Below are 13,729 nucleotides of genomic sequence, written 5' to 3' on the forward strand. Positions count from 1 at the left end.
GAGTAATAGAGGGGGTGAATTTGATCAAAGCACATTATATGCACATATGAAAAATCACAATTAAACCTCTTTGAACAGTCAATATACACAAATAAAAATTTAAAACAAAAAGAAAACAAGCTGGGTGTGCTGGACTACACCTGTAATTCCAGCTACTCAAGAGGCAGAGGTAGGAGAATTGTAGTCTGAGGCGGGCCTGGATAAAAGCATAAGACCCTGTCTGAAAAACAGCCTAAAGCAAAAATGGCTGGAGGTGGGCTGGTGGAGTGGCTCAACTGGTAGAGTACTTGCCTAGCAAGTGTGAGGCCTTGAGTTCAAACCCCAGTATGGCCAAAAATAAATAAATAATAACAATAAAAAATTTTAAAAAGAGCTGGAGGTGTAGCTCAAGTGATGGAGCACCTAGTAAACATGAGGCCCTGAGATCAAACCCTAGTACTGCCAAAAAAATACATATATAGGTGGAAAAGGCAGTAAATTTGTCTACATATAGAAAAAACATAGTAGAACGCCAGGTGCTGGTGGCTCATACCTAATCCTAGCTACTCAGAGATCAGGAGGATCTTGGTTCAAAGCCATCATGGGGCAAATAGTTTGCAAGACCCTGTCTTGAAGAAACCCATCACAAAAAAAAAAAAAAAGGGCTCAAGTGATAAGAGCACCTACCTAGCAAGTGTGAGGACCTGAGTTCAAACCTCAGTGCTGCAAAAAAAAAAAAAAAAAGCCATAGTATACGTAGGGTTTGATGTTTTCCTGTTTTGGGTATCCACTGGGGGTCTTGGAACACATCCCCCTAGATAATGAGGCCACGGTAGTTGGATGGCATAGATTACAGGGAAGGCCTGAGAACCAGGAGCTGTGAGCAAGGGCAGAAGTTCACCATCTAGTTCAACCCCCAGGCAGAGAGAGTCTGCCTCCATAGATTGCATGATGCCCACCCACATTGGAGAAGGCCACATTAGATTAGGGTGCTAACTGATCTCTGTGAAGTGTCCTCACTGATGCACCCAGAAAAATGTTTAACCAGCTTATCTGGGTATCCCTTGCCTAATCAAACAGACACATAAAACTAACCATCACGTTAGTTTAACTCAAACCACCTGATTAGGAGCTTCAATTGCATCTGCCCTTGTCATGGGACAGCCTATGACAGGAGTGATGATAGGTGAGTCTCTGCTCATGGATTCTCAGTTTATTTGTGGGCACAAGGGACCTGATAACATCCCTTGCATGGCTAACTAATGGGAGTCTACATACAGAGGTTCAAAGACAGGTCTAGTCCAGAACTGACACGGTGCAGTGGAGGACAACCCCAGCTCTCCATCATGTCTGAGACACAGTAGCCTAGACAATGCTGGAGACAGGGCAGGCCTGAGTTTCCTCCTGTCCCTTGATCCAATGGTTTTGAAAACAATCCTGCTGGGCTGGAGGTGTAGTTCAAGTGAGATCCTGAGTTCAAACCCCAGTACTGCCAAAAAATAAAATGGGGAAAATACTGAAAACAAACCTACTGAACATGCAAATCTTTTTCTTTGTTTAAGACAGGGTTTCACAATGTACTTTGAGATCCATGCCTCAGCCCCCGAGTGCTGGGATCACAGTATGAGCCACGATGCCTGGCTCTGAATGTCATTTTTAGTGACAATCAAGTGCTCAAGTCCACTGACTTCAAGACGTTGGTTCATCTTCCAGTTAAAAGGTAGGGAAGAAACCTTATAATGACTCTGGCCAGGCAGGTAAATGGCTGACTGAGATGAAGGCTCTTTTGACCATTGCAGAGACCCCAGTATTCTGAGGCAAGGGGTATGGGAGTGGGCTCTGCATCTTTGTGAGGCAGGGCATTTATCTACTTCCCTACCCAGCATGGTGGCTTCCTTTGTGGTGGGTGTCATTAAAGTTAAAGTGAATGTTTGGGCTGAGCAAGATGCCAAAGATTCTACACACAGGAATGCAGGCAAGATCTCTGAAAACTCCTGCAGGGCATGGGCAGGCCCAGATCAGCTCAGATCAATCTCAAATTCAAGTTGGTGTGTGTCGGGGCATACAGGGCTGTAACAATTCATTGATTGGACAATTGGTATTGTCTGCTTTTGTCAAGTCCAAGCTGATTGTTGAGGACACTTGGGTGGCAAAGAACATACCAGATCCTTGCTGTCATGGCTACAAATGTCACTGATGATGCACTCTCGGGTAATCCAGCTATCACAGGGTCTTTCCAGCAGGAGTTGGGCAGGGATAGGTTAGGGGTACCAGGGCCTTCTGAGCAAGGACAGAAATGGCCAGTATGCCCAGAGGGATTGCTGCCATAGAATGGCTCTCAACTAGTGACATCTAGCACAGACTGGAGGCATTGGGGCTGTCCCAGGAGTGTGTGTTAACCACTGACATCTAGTGAGTACAGGCCCAGGCTGCTGCTGCACACCATACAACAGACAGGACGCACCCCCCCGCCCCCGCCCCAAGCAAGAATGATCCATCCCAATGTCACCAGTCCTCTGAAAAATTCTGCGTCAATATGGCCCGAACCCCAGAGGACGGTGGAGACGAGTTGGAAAGGAGCGGAACGGTTCTGAGGCAGCCCAGGCTTCCCCCAAGACCCAAGGTCGTGTACACAGACTCCGATCCGGGTGCCAGGCGGGCACCTGGAACTCTGGCCTCAGTTTCCCGGCAGGAACGACCGCACACATCCCCGCCTCCCACAGGGGCGACCCAGTTTGAAGCGGGTGGCTGGGATATCGTTATAGAAAGGGGGAACAGGGACTGACGAAGCGGGTCGGTTCCACCGCCGCACCGGCCCGAGTACTCTATTTCGACTCCGGATCCAGCGCAGCCTGCACCCAGAACGCGCCTAGGCCGCCGGCCAGTGGGCGGGGCCGGGGCGGGCGCGGCGCAGTGCGTCATGACGTGCGACGGCGGCGGCGGGGTTTGTGTGCGCAAGAGGCCGCCGATAAAGGTTGGGTGCCTCGCGCCGGGGGCCGTCGGGAGGGAGCGAGCCCCCGCCCCCTCCCCGGCCCCCGCTCCTTCAGTGCCGTGTCGGGCCCCACTTCCTGTCGACCCTCGCGGGTAGGTCCTGGGGCTTCCCACTGTCCCCCTCCCCCTCCGACCGGGCCCGCAGGTGAGAGACCGGAGGGCGGGGTGGGGGAGGGGCCGGAGGGCGGAGTCATTTGGGAAACGGCGAGCGTAAAACCGGAAGGGGTGCCTTAAAGGGAAGGTCTGTATTTCGCCTCCGAGTTTTGTCTATTGGCCCGGCTCCGCCTTCTTAAAGGGTAAGGCACTGCGTTTAGAGTGTAGGGCAGGTTTTGCATTTTGCAAAGCTTCCTTTTTCTTTTTTTTTTTTCTCTTTCCTCTTAAAAGAGGATTATCCCATTAAAGGCCAGTGGCAGTTTCCCAGGTATTAGAAGGAAGAACTCCATAATCCTGGTTGCTTCAAAGCTGTGCCTAGTGTACCTGAACAAAGGTGGAGATAGGGTGTGTGGTTAGAGCATCCTCTTAAAGGAGAAGGCCCGCCTGCTAGAAGGGCGTGATCCAGCCTTTTAAAGGGGACGCACCCTGCCAAGATGGGATCCCGTTCCTCTAGAGCATGGGCATCACCTGTTTAAGGCCCGAGTTCTCAAAGACATGTGCAGCTTCTTGGGTCTCTTAAGAGGGTAAACTTGTATCCATCCTTATAACCCGTCTAAAGGGCATGTCCAGCTTTGTTATTCAAAATATGTGTACTGAGCACACGCTCTTCCAGGCGTTGTGTTAGGCACTGGGATACAACAGTGAGCAAGATTAAGGCCCCTGTTGACATTCTAGCGTGAGGAGGCAGAATAAAACAGGAACCACATGCTTATACAGCAGTAGCTGTATGCTGGGGTGATGCATCTCCTCTGGGGTGACATTGCCGCAAAGGCTTGAAGTGCAGAAATGAGCTTTGCACTAGTGTAAAGGAGGACTTACTTGGCAGAGGTTAGGCTGGCAGCGTTTCGGGTGTTACCCTGCGGGGTGTGGTTGCCACTGGCGTGTGTTGGGTTGAGTTCAGGGATGCACAAAGCATGGTCTGACCCCAAATCTCTGTACTTCTGAGGTTGAGAAACCCTTCCAGTGTAGTACTTAGAAGGTGATAAACAATAGGGAGGAAAAAAATGAGGTGGGAGAAGAGAATGAGGAGTATGGGAAAGGGATTGCAGATTCAAATAGGGCAGATGGAGAGGGTCTAACTGATGGGATTCCAGTGAAGACTTGGGCTTCAGACCTTTCAGGGAATGGGTACTAGGTGGAGGCCTCAAGGTGGGAGTAACATCCTTGTGAGGCTGGGAGTTCAGGAGGAGAACAGGTTAGGGAGGGGATAAGGCCGCAGGATGTAGGAAGTAAGCAGGCTCTGGCAAAGGATTTGTCTTCTGCTCTGATGAGGAATCTGCTGAAGGTCTGTCTTTTTCTTTTCTTTTTTTTTTTTAAGACAAAGTCTTAAAGCCCAAGGGATTGACTGGAACTTGAGGTCCTCCTGCCTCTGTCTCCCAAGTAGCTGGGACTATGGCAATTTTTTACTAGCAATTTTTTTTTCTTGATACTGGGGATAGAATCCTAGGCAAATGCTCCCTCTGTACTTGAGCCACGCCCTAGCCCATGGAAGGTTTTTGAGCAAAGGAATGAAACGCCTAGTTCTCTCTGGACAAATGCCTTTATCTCCCAGGTTGGGAATGGACTGGGGTGGAAACATGGAGTTCTGTTAGGAGGATGTTGCTACTGCCCAGAAGGGAGGTGGCAGTGCTGTGGGAAAAGGTGGGGGCCCTGTGAGAGTGGCCACATTCTGACTGCCTTCCAACTGGAACAGAGGAATCTGCTCACAGGTTGATTACACAGAATGATGAAAGAAAAGAGGTGAGGAGGACCCAAGGCCTTTGGCCTGAAGGAGAATGGCGCTCCTGTTTTCAGAGAAGACTACAGGTTTAAGTAGGACTTTTAATTTTTGGTAGAGAGGCACAGGAGCTAAAAACTGGAGTTAGATTTTGGTCATGTTAAGTTTGAGGTTTCTAGTAGATGTCCACATGGCACAGTCTAGCAGGCCTGTGGAGCAAAGGAGAGTTTCAGGGAGACCTATATGTTTGTTTTGGGGTTTTCTTGTTTTAAGATGAGGTCTTGCTATGTAGCTTGCACTGGCTTCCAACTCGAGATCCTCCTCAGTGCTGGGATTATAGGCATATACCACCACATCCAGCTTGAACTACATATTTGGAGTCAATCATGTACTCACAGGTTATGGAGTCCTGAGAGGGGATGAGGGCTCCCAGGAAGAGAGGTCAGATAGAGGAGCAGCTTGGCTGAGCCGGATCTCACTGACACGCAGAAGTTGGGGTTAAGAAGGAGCCAGACCAGAGACTGGTGGAGGAAAGCCAGGCATTCTGGAATCCAGGAGAGGTGTCTGGGGGAAGCAGCTAATGAAGCCATTGAGAACAAAGGAGTCACCTGGAACTTGGTATTAGGGAGCATGAGTGGAGTAAGGGGACCATGTATGACTGAAGTGGTTTTGATATGGAAAGAGCAGGTTGACACTTTGAGCTGTTTTGCTGTAAAGGAGTTGAGAGAAGCTAAGCCAAGTCTGGAGGGGGAAGTGAGAGGAAGAGTTTTTGTTTCTTTAAAAAGGTGGAAGCTGGGCACCTGGGGCTCACATCTGTAGTCCTAGTTACTCAGGAGACAGAGATCAAGAGCCAGCCCAAGCAAATAGTTTGTGAGAACCTGTCTCAAAAAAATCCATCACAAAAAAGGCTCAAGTGGTAAGAGCACCTGCCTATCAAGCGTGAGGCCCTGAGTTCAAGTGCCAGTACTGCCAAAAAAAAAAAAAAAAGGTCAGGACATAGCTCAAGTGGTAGAGCACTTGTTTAGCAAGCTTAAGACCCTGATTCAAACCTTAGCATGGCTAAAAATAAAATCAAGATGGGATACACAGCTGTGGGTATGCTGCTGGGAATGGTCCAGAAAGAGGAAAACTTGAAGATGTAGTGGGAGGTCAGTGTGCACAGGGTGGAGTCAGTGCAGTTTCAAACCTGGCGCTGTTGACGTTTTGGAGTATTTCAGTCTTGTTACAGGGAATTGTCCATGCATAGGGTGTTTAGGAGCGTCCCTGGCCTCTACCCACCAGATGCCAGTAGCACCTGCCTCTCCAGTGAGTGTCTACAACATCACTAGATGTCCCCTGGGCGGGAGGAAAGTTGCCCCAGTCGGGAACCACTGGAGTGGTGATTGGAGCATTCACTTCTGATCTCTTTCATTTTCTCAGTGACTGGCATTATCAATGCCAAGGTCACCTGCTAAGGGCAGAAGAGAAAGGAGGCGCTGCAGGTTTCAGGTCACCTGGAGGTGTGCAGGGACCAGAGAAGCGCAGGGTGAGCCCTGCTGTGTGCAAAGGAGTTTTTAGAGCCTGGGGCGTGTTGGGCCGTGACTGCAATGGTCTCCCACAGCGCTAATGCTGGGTGAGACTGGAAGTGAGGATGTGGATGGGGGTGTGGAACCTGCAGGCTCAGGGGTCTTAATCTGGTGGACTAGGGATTTGGGGAACCAAGAAGGCTGGGTAGTGGAGGAGTGGGATGCTTCAGGCTCAAATCACTATGGCATTGATTGGTTGGGTATGGCAGAGGGATCCAGTGCCGAGGGGAAGGAAGCCAGCGTGCCTGCTCCTGGGGCACTTGCCAACTTTAGTGGGAACCAGTGTAGTCCTGAAGGCAGGGCTTCTGCCTTCTCAGATCCGTATGGCTCCTGGAGGAGATAGCCAGCAACTTGATGACCAATTTGCTCCATTTTGCTGGGCAGTTTGTTTTAGCACCAAATCTCTGGCGTGTGTGTGTGTGTGTGTGTGCGCGCGCGCGTGCGTGTGTGTGTGTGTGTGTGTGTGTTAGAAACCCTAAACCAGGTCCCCTGCAGCATGGGTGACGGTGGTGAGGTCCAGCTTCCGCCCACCCTGACCCAGAATCCCTCCACCAGGTGTGATGGTTGGCTCCCACGCGGACATGGCGCCTGCCTCTACTGCAGAGGGGGCTGGGGAGAAGCTGGGTCCCGCCGCCCCAGCCCCGGCAGCCCAGTATGAGTGTGGGGAGTGCGGCAAGTCGTTCCGGTGGTCATCCCGGCTCCTGCATCACCAGCGCACGCACACGGGAGAGCGACCCTACAAGTGCCCAGACTGCCCCAAGGCCTTCAAGGGCTCCTCTGCGCTTCTCTACCACCAGCGGGGCCACACGGGTGAGCGGCCCTACCAGTGTCCTGACTGCCCCAAGGCTTTCAAGCGCTCCTCGCTGCTGCAAATCCACCGCAGTGTGCACACCGGCCTTCGGGCATTCACCTGTGGCCAGTGCGGCCTGGCCTTCAAGTGGTCGTCCCACTACCAGTACCACCTGCGGCAGCATACTGGCGAGCGGCCCTACCCATGCCCGGACTGCCCCAAGGCCTTCAAGAACTCGTCTAGCCTGCGGCGCCACCGGCACGTGCACACCGGGGAGCGACCTTACACCTGCGGTGTGTGTGGCAAGAGCTTCACGCAGAGCACCAACCTTCGCCAGCACCAGCGTGTGCACACGGGCGAGCGGCCCTTCCGCTGCCCACTCTGCCCCAAGACCTTCACCCACTCCTCCAACCTGCTGCTGCACCAGCGCACCCACGGCCCCGCCCCGGGCCCCACCCCTGCGGCCCCGCCCCCTGCTCCACGTGAGCCCTGCGGGGGCGCCAAGGTCCTGGTCTCTGATGCCTACCTGCAGCCGCACCTCCAGTCCAGGAGCCCGCCTGCGACCCCCGTCCCGCCTCCTCAGCCCCCGCCCGTGGTACCCGAGCTTTTCTTGGCAGCGGCAGAGACCACGGTGGAGCTTGTGTACCGTTGCGACGGCTGCGAGCAGGGCTTCGGCAGCGAGGAGCTGCTCTTGGAGCACCAGCCATGTCCGGGGCCCCCCACTGCCTCCAAGCCTCAGGATGCACCCGCCGAGACACCCCAGGCAGACCCCCCAGCATCACTGTCCCCGCCATCCCCTCTGCCTCCACCCCCTCCTGCCGCCGCAGCCACTGCCCCCAGCTTTGCCTGCCTCCCTTGCGGGAAGTCCTTTCGGACTGTGGCAGGCCTTTCCCGCCACCAGCACAGCCATGGGGCGGCCGGTGGGCAGGCATTTCGCTGTGGCAGCTGCGATGGTGCCTTCCCCCAGCTGGCCAGTCTCTTGGCACACCAGCAGTGCCATGTGGAAGAGGCAGCAGCCGGGCGCCCGCCTCCCCAAGCTGAGGCTGCTGAGGTCACCTGTCCTCAGGAACCCCTGACCCCTGCTGCTCCTGCCCCACCGCCGCCCCCGCCTGCCCCAGCCTCTGCAGAGCGGCCCTACAAATGTGCGGAGTGTGGCAAAGCTTTCAAAGGTTCCTCAGGCTTGCGCTATCACCTGCGGGACCACACGGGTGAGCGGCCCTACCAGTGTGGTGAGTGTGGCAAGGCCTTCAAGCGCTCCTCCCTGCTGGCCATCCACCAGCGCGTGCACACTGGCCTTCGGGCTTTCACGTGCGGCCAGTGTGGGCTCACCTTCAAGTGGTCATCCCACTACCAGTACCACCTGCGGCTGCACTCGGGCGAGCGGCCGTATGCCTGTGGAGAGTGTGGCAAGGCGTTCCGTAACACGTCGTGCCTGCGGCGCCACCGGCACGTGCACACCGGGGAGCGGCCCCACTCCTGCGGTGTGTGTGGCAAGAGCTTCGCACAGACCTCCAACTTGCGGCAGCACCAGCGCGTGCACACGGGCGAGCGGCCCTTCCGTTGCCCACTCTGCCCCAAGACCTTCACCCACTCCTCCAACTTGCTGCTGCACCAGCGCACCCACTCGGCCGAGCGCCCCTTTGCCTGCCCCATCTGCGGTCGTGGCTTTGTCATGGGCGCCTACCTTCAGCGGCATTTGAGGACGCATGCCCCGGCCAACACGGCCTCAGCCACTACAGCCTCTGCTGGCCCCCCGCCCCGGGCCCCACTGGCCACCCAAGATGTCCATGTTCTCCCCCACCTCCAGGCCACACTTTCCCTTGAGGTGGCTGGGAGCACAGCCCAGGCACCACCCCCAGGTCCAACGGCCCCCAACTCCCAGACATTCCTTCTGGTACAGACTGCCCAGGGCCTTCAGCTGATCCCCAGCAGCGTCCAGCCTCCTACACCCCCGCCTCCACCCGCACCTGCTAAACTCATCCTGCTGCCTCCCTCCAATGCTGCGGGTGGGGGCAGCCATGCAAGGCAGGGCCCTCGGGCAGTGGGGAAAGCTGGCCAGGGAGCAGGGGTAGTCTGGCTGCCAGGCCCTGGGGGCCTGGGGGTGCAGGGAGGGGGCGGTACAGTGGCCAGTGGGGGAGGGCAAAGCCTCATTGTTCTGCAGAATGTAGGGGCCGGGGAGGCGGGGCCACAGGAAGTGAATGGGGTCCAGCTCCAGCCAGCACAAGAAGTGACTACGGTCCAGCTTCAGCCAGCACAGGAAGTGACCACAGTCCAGCTCCAGCCAGCACAGGAAGTGACCACAGTTCAGCTCCAGCCCCTGGCAGGCCAGCTCTCCAATGCCAATGGGGGAGCTGTGACCACTGAGGCCCCCAACTTGTTGGTGGTTCAGAGTGGGGCAGCTGAGGATTTGCTCACAGGTCCTGGGGAAGTGGGGGACAGTGAGGCCAGTACTGGTGTGGTCCAGGATGTCCTCTTTGAGACACTGCAGACAGATGAGGGGTTACAGAGTGTTCTGGTGCTGAGTGGAGCCGATGGGGAGCAGACCCGGCTCTGTGTGCAGGAGGTAGAGACCCTTCCCTCTGGCCTGACTGAGCCCCCTGCTCCAGTCCCACCAGGACAAAAACTCCTCATCATCCGCAGTGCCCCAGCCACTGAGCTGCTAGAGAACAGCAACGTTGGGTCAGGCTCCACCACGCTGCAGCTCCTGGCCCCACCGCCACCTGGCCCGGTCTCTGCCCCTGCAGGGATAACTGCGGCTCCCAACTCCCAGATGGTACAAGTGGTCCCTGCAGGAGCTGGACCTGCGGTCATGACCCCGCAGGGCCTGCCCTCCATCCAGATTGTGCAGACTCTTCCCGCAGTCCAATTGGTGCACACCTTTTGAGGAGACCCACTGGTACCCCTGTCCTCACCACAGATTGTTTTCGGCTGGGCTGGGGTCAGTCTCAGGGGAGCAGGGCTACTGGCTGGGCTTGCTAATAAAGACCCAGAATCTCTCTCCTTTGTTTTGTTTTCTTGGGAGGAAGGGGCAGTCATGGCCATTGGCGCCACTCTACTCTTGCTTCCTGGCTTACAGACGACTTGCCTTGGTCTTGTAGCCAGCCGCTTCTCCTATGTGGGGCTCAGTTTCCCTATCCTCTAAAGTGAGTTTTTTTGTTTGTTTGGGTTTTTTTTGGGGGGGGTATGGTTACTGTAGGAGGGAGGCATTTTTATCAGAATTCTGGTTCTGCCGCTTGTTCCCTGTGAGTCACTCTACCCATCCCCTCATCTGAAAAATGGACAGGGAGAGAGTCTCATCCCAAAGGACACTGCCAGCGCAGGCATCCACAGGGTTGAAGTGGAGGTCCCAGGGGAAGGGAATGCGGAGCGCGGTCTTGGACCTCTCCCGCGAGAGACCCTGCTGGTTGCTCGCGCGTCACCGCCTCCTCGCACTCAGGTCGCTTAGCAACGAGGGATGAACTGGAAGGGAGCTGCTCACCCTCCGCGGGCCCGGTGAGTACCTCTCCCCTAGCGGCCAGCGTCTGTTCGCGTTTTCCCCTTGGCCTCTTCCCCATTGCTTCTACTCCAGGGGTCCGCAAAGTCACCTCTCACCCACCCGCGGCAGGGTCACAGCTCCCAGCCTCGGCCCCTCCCCAGCCCACGCCGCTCCTCCCTCGCCCGGCCCCGGCTGGGGAAGGTTGGCAACAGTTGCTAAGGTTGAGAGCGGGCGCGGCCCCGCCCACACCGCGCGCACGAGCTTACGTCACTTCCGCCGGCGACCCCTAGCCTCCCCTGCTCCCCCCCACACCTAGTCGAAGGCTAGAAGCGACCGGTGGAGGTGCTTGCGGGGCCTTGCTCCTGCGGCGCGCGACCGGGACGACTGCGGGGGAGAGGATCGCCGCCGGAGGACGCGAGGCCCCTTCTCTGGCGTGTGGGGATGGGGCTCAGGGACCCCGGGGACAGCCGCAGCGCCCGGGAGGGACCCGTGTTGCAATGTTGTCCACAGTCCGTTTAGGAGCAGATCGCTGACGACCCCCGGGAGGGGAAATCCGGAAAGACTTTAGGAAGGTTGCTGACTATGGGGGGCGCTTGTCCTGTCTCGCTTCGGGGGGCCAAGAATTCTCGGTGTTCCGACCTGGGAAATGCTTCTGCTTGCCCACCCTTGGGATTGCTTCGGGGACAGTGGTGCCCACCTGACTCTGACCTCCTTGTGTTTTCACCAGGTGCACGACGCCAGCTCCCTCCTGGGGGGCGGCGGCTTGGGGGCTGCCATGGCCCCCAGCCACCTGTCAGTGCGGGAGATGAGGGAAGATGAGAAGCCCCTGGTGCTGGAGATGTTGAAGGTGAGAACCCGGCAGGGACGCCAGTAAGCCTGCACCCAGCGCGGGGCTCGGAAAGTGGGCTCAACTGGCCCCTCCCACCCGCCCACGCCAGTCCAACCCTGGAGGGGAATCTTCTCCCGAGCTTCTCCTTTGCTAGGTCCCTTCTGTCTCTGATCCTTTTCCTTACCTGCGCTCAACAGCCTGGCTGTAGCAGATGGAGGGGTGTAGTCCCCTGCAGTACCCCAGCACCAATCCCCCTCCCAGTCTACCCGGCTTTCCAGTCTGATCACCAGTCTGCTGTCTCACCAAACTCTCCTGAGCAGAGCCCACGGCCTCAGTTTCCCCATCCTTTAAGGGTCACTTCCCTGGTGCCTCTCCCTAATACCTCCACTGAACTGCGTTCCACAGCTGGTAATTCACTTATTCATCTATCATTCACTGATTCATTCACATCCAGTGTTCCAGGTTGATGACTGTTTCATCTCACTGCCCTCCCTTCCCATTTGGGAAGCCAGGCAGGGTCTGGCTCCTCTTCTAGTCCTGGGAGCTCCAATGTGATGGATGGCTGAGCCCCACCCCACTCCCACAGGCTGGCGTAAAGGACACGGAAAACCGTGTGGCCCTCCATGCTCTGACGCGGCCACCGGCCCTTCTCCTCCTGGCAGCGGCCAGCAGCGGCCTGCGCTTTGTCCTGGCCTCCTTCGCCCTGGCCCTTCTGCTGCCCGTGTTCCTGGCTGTGGCTGCCATGAAGCTGGGCTTGCGAGCCCGGTGGGGCTCTCTGCCTCCTCCCGGTGGCCTGGGAGGCCCCTGGGTGGCTGTGCGGGGCTCTGGTGATGTGTGTGGAGTCCTGGCACTGGCCCCCGGCACCAATGCAGGGGACGGGGCTAGAGTCACTCGCCTCTCTGTCTCTCGCTGGCACCGGCGCCGGGGTGTGGGCAGGAGGCTGGTGGCCTTCGCTGAATCCCGGGCTCGAGCCTGGGCAGGGGGTATGGGGGAGCCCCGAGCACGGCTAGTGGTCCCAGTGGCTGTGGCTGCATGGGGTTTGGCAGGGCTGCTGGAGGGCTGTGGCTACCAGGCTGAGGAGGGCTGGGGCTGCATGGGCTACACACTGGTGAGGGAGTTCAGCAAAGACCTGTGACTCGGACCCCCATGTGCCTTCACATAGCTGCTGGGGGTGTGGGGCAGGGAAGGCAGCACCAAACAAATCCCTCCTGTGTGCCAGGCATTTCACATCCACTCTCTTGAGACTCCAGCCCACCAGGGCCCAACCTTGAGGCCTGCAGAGGGCTGGAGACCTAGATACCTGTCCATCCACTCCCCCCGGCCTGCAGTGTGCAGTGTACACTGTCTGAACTCAGAGTGCAGTGACTCTTGCTTTCCCCTCTAGGCACTCAGGGACCGCCAGAGGTCTGCCTGTCCAACCCCTGCCTCAGATTGTCTGCATGGAGACTTCCCTGTTTGTCTTTCTGCAAAGCCTGCGCTGTTTGTGCTACAGGCCTGGGAGGGATATCTGGGGAGGGGGAGAGAGAATTTACGGCAGAGTACCCCCAAAGGGGACAAGCCCTCCCACTCCAGGAATAGGCGGGGCTGGTGGGCACCGGGCCTCCAGACCATCTGGTTTTTTACACCCATTTGTTAATAAAGCCTGAAACCACTGTGTGTCTGTCTCCTCTCTGATGCCTTTTCCAGTCTGGTCTGGATCCCCCCACCTTCTGTCTGGCTCCTCCTCTTCAAATTGACATTAATTGTTGGTGCAGTGGTGGGGGGTGGGGACTGGGCTGGGAGAAGGGGAGGCAGTGAGCTCATGGGCAGCCCCAGTCCCTGCCAGGCCTTCTGAGTCACCCTCCCCATTACCAAATTTTTTCCCCTCACAGCTGCCTGCTGGGAGCGGGTGTCTGTGTGTGTGAATGAGTGTGTAGGCACCCTTTCCCTACCCAAGCACTGACCCTTGGTTTTCTCGCCCCTTACCCCATTTTGGGAACATTTTAAATTCAGCCACTCCTTCCTCAGATGGGGACTGGGGGTTTCACATTCAGATCCTCCGGTGATGGGTGTGGAAGTGTGAGAGGGATTTCTTCTGTCTTTTTTCCTAATCCAGGAAGTCCTTCCTGGTGTCTCGCTACAGGCCTTCTTGCTGCTGCAGGAGTGCCCAAATCTGCCCACCCCACAGCCACACTTCCCTGGCTGGACAGGAGAGGAGGCAGGAGGGTGTGCCCCACCCTTGCCATCCCCT

At 56.6% G+C, this 13,729-nt stretch overlaps 2 protein-coding genes across 3 annotated transcripts; both read left to right on the plus strand.

The window, feature by feature from the left end:
• Positions 1-2,909: 2,909 nt before the first annotated feature.
• On the plus strand, positions 2,910-13,155 carry Znf628 (zinc finger protein 628). 2 transcript variants are annotated; one of them, XM_074058396.1, is made up of 4 exons: positions 2,910-3,115; positions 6,961-11,242; positions 11,398-11,517; positions 12,884-13,155. In XM_074058396.1, exon 2 carries the CDS (start codon positions 6,966-6,968, stop codon positions 10,077-10,079), a length of 3,114 nt encoding a protein of 1,037 aa, XP_073914497.1. In that variant the 5' UTR covers positions 2,910-3,115; positions 6,961-6,965; the 3' UTR covers positions 10,080-11,242; positions 11,398-11,517; positions 12,884-13,155. The 2 variants fall into 2 exon arrangements, with proteins under 2 accessions (XP_073914497.1, XP_073914496.1); XM_074058395.1 differs by having other exon boundaries at positions 2,928-3,063.
• Positions 11,228-13,155, plus strand: Nat14 (N-acetyltransferase 14 (putative)). Its single transcript, XM_020179730.2, has 3 exons — positions 11,228-11,242; positions 11,398-11,517; positions 12,086-13,155. Exons 2-3 carry the CDS (start codon positions 11,446-11,448, stop codon positions 12,632-12,634), a joined length of 621 nt encoding a protein of 206 aa, XP_020035319.1. The 5' UTR covers positions 11,228-11,242; positions 11,398-11,445; the 3' UTR covers positions 12,635-13,155.
• Positions 13,156-13,729: the final 574 nt, after the last annotated feature.

The sequence above is a fragment of the Castor canadensis genome, chromosome 16 (assembly GCF_047511655.1).
Source record: "Castor canadensis chromosome 16, mCasCan1.hap1v2, whole genome shotgun sequence".
Lineage (NCBI taxonomy): Eukaryota > Metazoa > Chordata > Mammalia > Rodentia > Castoridae > Castor > Castor canadensis.

Coding starts and splice junctions, on each gene's coding strand:
- Znf628 (XM_074058396.1), top strand. CDS start 6,966: ATGGTTGGCTCCCACGCGGACATGGCGCCTGCCTCTACTGCAGAGGGG.
- Nat14 (XM_020179730.2), top strand. CDS start 11,446: ATGGCCCCCAGCCACCTGTCAGTGCGGGAGATGAGGGAAGATGAGAAG. Junction 11,518..12,085: donor TGGTGCTGGAGATGTTGAAG/GTGAGAACCCGG, acceptor CCACTCCCACAG/GCTGGCGTAAAGGACACGGA.